The sequence below is a fragment of the Amblyraja radiata genome, chromosome 9 (genome assembly GCF_010909765.2).
Source record: "Amblyraja radiata isolate CabotCenter1 chromosome 9, sAmbRad1.1.pri, whole genome shotgun sequence".
Classification (NCBI taxonomy): Eukaryota; Metazoa; Chordata; class Chondrichthyes; order Rajiformes; family Rajidae; genus Amblyraja; species Amblyraja radiata.
The window spans coordinates 26,380,728-26,383,440 of record NC_045964.1 but is presented as its reverse complement, the minus strand read 5'-3'; the positions used below and the strand labels follow the sequence as shown (position 1 = coordinate 26,383,440).

The following is a 2,713-nucleotide window of genomic DNA, read 5'->3' as shown; positions in this document are numbered from 1 at the left end:
TATTTATTTTGTGGTAAAATACTAATCCTGGGGATTACTGCTGGTCATTCTGGGATTAATTAACAATATAGAACTAGAGTTGTAATCTTATGTGCAATCAGAAGATTGCAGTTCAAGTGTACAGGAAATTGGGCAAGTTACTCTGGTTCCTTTTCTTGAAATCTGTCAAGTCATTCTGAATGATTAAATCATGTGAATTCAGTATTGATTACAGGAGGCCAACAGGCAAGATACTTAATGAGATAAAATTGGTAACTGCGTGTTTTCTTCTACAGAAGAACCAGAGGAGCTAAGGGGAAGAATACCTACAGAAGCCTCTACTCCAGCATCACCACTGGTTCATATCGTCAAACACCCATTGTCAAACACCCATTGCCCGTTGCTAACTGAGTAATTTCTCCAGTTCCAGAAATCATGGGATCAGATCCTTTCCGGAATGGATCTCTGACTGGTAACAGCTCCAACCAACAGGAAGGGCACAGCCTTTTGAAAGTAGTATCAATTGCCACTATTACTGCTATAGTAAGCTTCATAACAATAATAGGCAATATTTTGGTAATTGTGTCATTTAAAGTGAACAGCCAGCTAAAAACTGTGAACAATTATTACCTGTTAAGTTTGGCCTGTGCCGATCTCATCATAGGAGTGTTTACAATGAACCTCTACGCTTCTTATATATTGATGGGTCACTGGTCACTGGGAAATTTGACGTGTGATTTGTGGCTTGCACTGGATTATGTGGCCAGTAATGCCTCCGTCATGAATTTGCTCCTTATTAGCTTCGATCGGTATTTCTCAGTCACACGGCCATTAACTTACAGGGCGAAACGTACCCCAAAAAGGGCTGGTATCATGATTGGTCTGGCATGGTTAATATCCTTTATATTGTGGGCACCTGCTATTTTATGCTGGCAATACCTAGTTGGAAAAAGAACTGTCCCTTCAAATGAATGTCAGATACAATTTTTGTCTGAACCTATTATTACCTTTGGTACAGCGATAGCCGCTTTCTACATCCCAGTGTCGGTGATGACGATACTGTACTATCGCATCTATAAAGAGACTGAAAGACGCACTAAGGACCTGGCGGAACTGCAAGCATCGAATCTCGCCTCGGAAGATGAAGTTCACGTTTCCAAAAGGATTCGATCTACATCTTGCTTCGGATGTGTAAGCCACAAACTTTCACGCAGGGAAAGGTCCCAGGTATCGTGGTCTTCAAACAGAAGCACAACAGTAACCCTAAGATCCACACAGGCCAAAAATGTCACAGACGAATGGCTAGAAAGCGACAACAAAGACTGCTTTGCAAATTACCCCATGTCTGAAGAAGATGGAAGGCTCACTCCAAAATCTACCTCTTCAGTGACTCAAGGGGAAGAACAGATTGACGAGTATACTGGGGAGGATGACGCCAATGTTTCCTTGGAAGAAGCGGCTTCGGCAATAAATAATTATGAAAATCAAAATCATTTGGTGATCCCTGTAAAAAAACAGAAGGATAAAAATTACATTTCTTACAAGGGTCATAAATTAGCTGTCAAAAATGGCAGTTCCTCGTCAACCTCAGACACGAGTAATGGGTGCACCGGACTTAAAGGAACACCCCCTGAACCAGAAGTTCCATGTATGAGAAATATGGATCAAAACCTGAGGCTGCAGATCACCAAGAGAAAACGGCTGGTTTTGATAAAGGAAAAAAAGGCAGCGCAGACACTTAGTGCCATTCTACTGGCGTTCATCATTACCTGGACACCGTACAATATTATGGTGTTAGTCTCGACGTTTTGCTCGGACTGCATCCCACAATCACTGTGGCATTTGGGATACTGGTTGTGTTACGTTAACAGCACAGTCAACCCCATGTGCTATGCTTTGTGCAACAAAACCTTCCGCACCACCTTCAAAATGTTGTTACTATTTCAATGGAAGCGGAAATGAACTACCTAGCCGACAACAAGACACATCTTTTAACAAGTGGGTTGACAAAAATGCTGGAGAAACTCAGCAGGTGAGGCAGCATCTATGGAGATGCTCCTTCGCTCCATAGATGCTGCCTCACCTGCTGAGTTTCTCCAGCATTTTTGTCTACCTTCGATTTTCTAGCATCTGCAGTTCCTTCTTAAACATTTTAACAAGTGGGAGTAAAGTGGTTATTACATCGTTCTTTCTATACTTCATAATGTGATTATTGACTATCATTCAGCAATTGTTCCGTTGCATATATGGGGATTGGAATGACATTCAAGAAATGGATCACCAACTACATCAAATAAAGGCCAAGAAGCAGAGCTAAATTCTCTCTGGGCCGCCCCTTCAGTCAATCATGCGGTACAGCTGATCAGGTCTCGTTAATTCTCAACCCATGTTAAGTTTCCCTTTCGCAATGATAAACACGTTACTGTTGGAAAGTGAAAAAAATGTACACAAACCCCAAATCATAGTGCTAACAACCAGTGTTACAAATCAATCAGTACTAGAGTGCACATCCCGTGTCATTAAAACGCTCCAGGGAAAGTTTTATTGAACTTATGCTGGGATACCTGACTTTTTTCAGCAATGTGTTTCCCTCTCGTTGCCTTCCTTAAAAGTAGCAGCTAGCTATTGGCGGGTACAACTTCACAGGCATCCGACTTGCTTCAACTGCAATGGTGACTGAGTGGCAGCAGATTGCGGAGAAATGTGAACCCATCTCAACCTCATTTTACCAAGT

At 42.0% G+C, this 2,713-nt stretch overlaps 1 protein-coding gene across 1 annotated transcript; it reads left to right on the top strand.

The window, feature by feature from the left end:
* The first annotated feature begins 414 nt into the window (after positions 1–414).
* chrm5 (cholinergic receptor muscarinic 5) lies at positions 415–1,945 on the top strand. Its single transcript, XM_033026925.1, has one exon. The coding sequence runs from the start codon at positions 415–417 to the stop codon at positions 1,939–1,941; it is 1,527 nt and encodes a 508-aa protein (XP_032882816.1). The 3' UTR covers positions 1,942–1,945.
* The last annotated feature ends 768 nt before the right edge of the window (positions 1,946–2,713 follow it).

Excerpts from the sequence above, each read along its gene's own strand:
- chrm5 (XM_033026925.1), top strand. The coding sequence starts at position 415 with ATGGGATCAGATCCTTTCCGGAATGGATCTCTGACTGGTAACAGCTCC.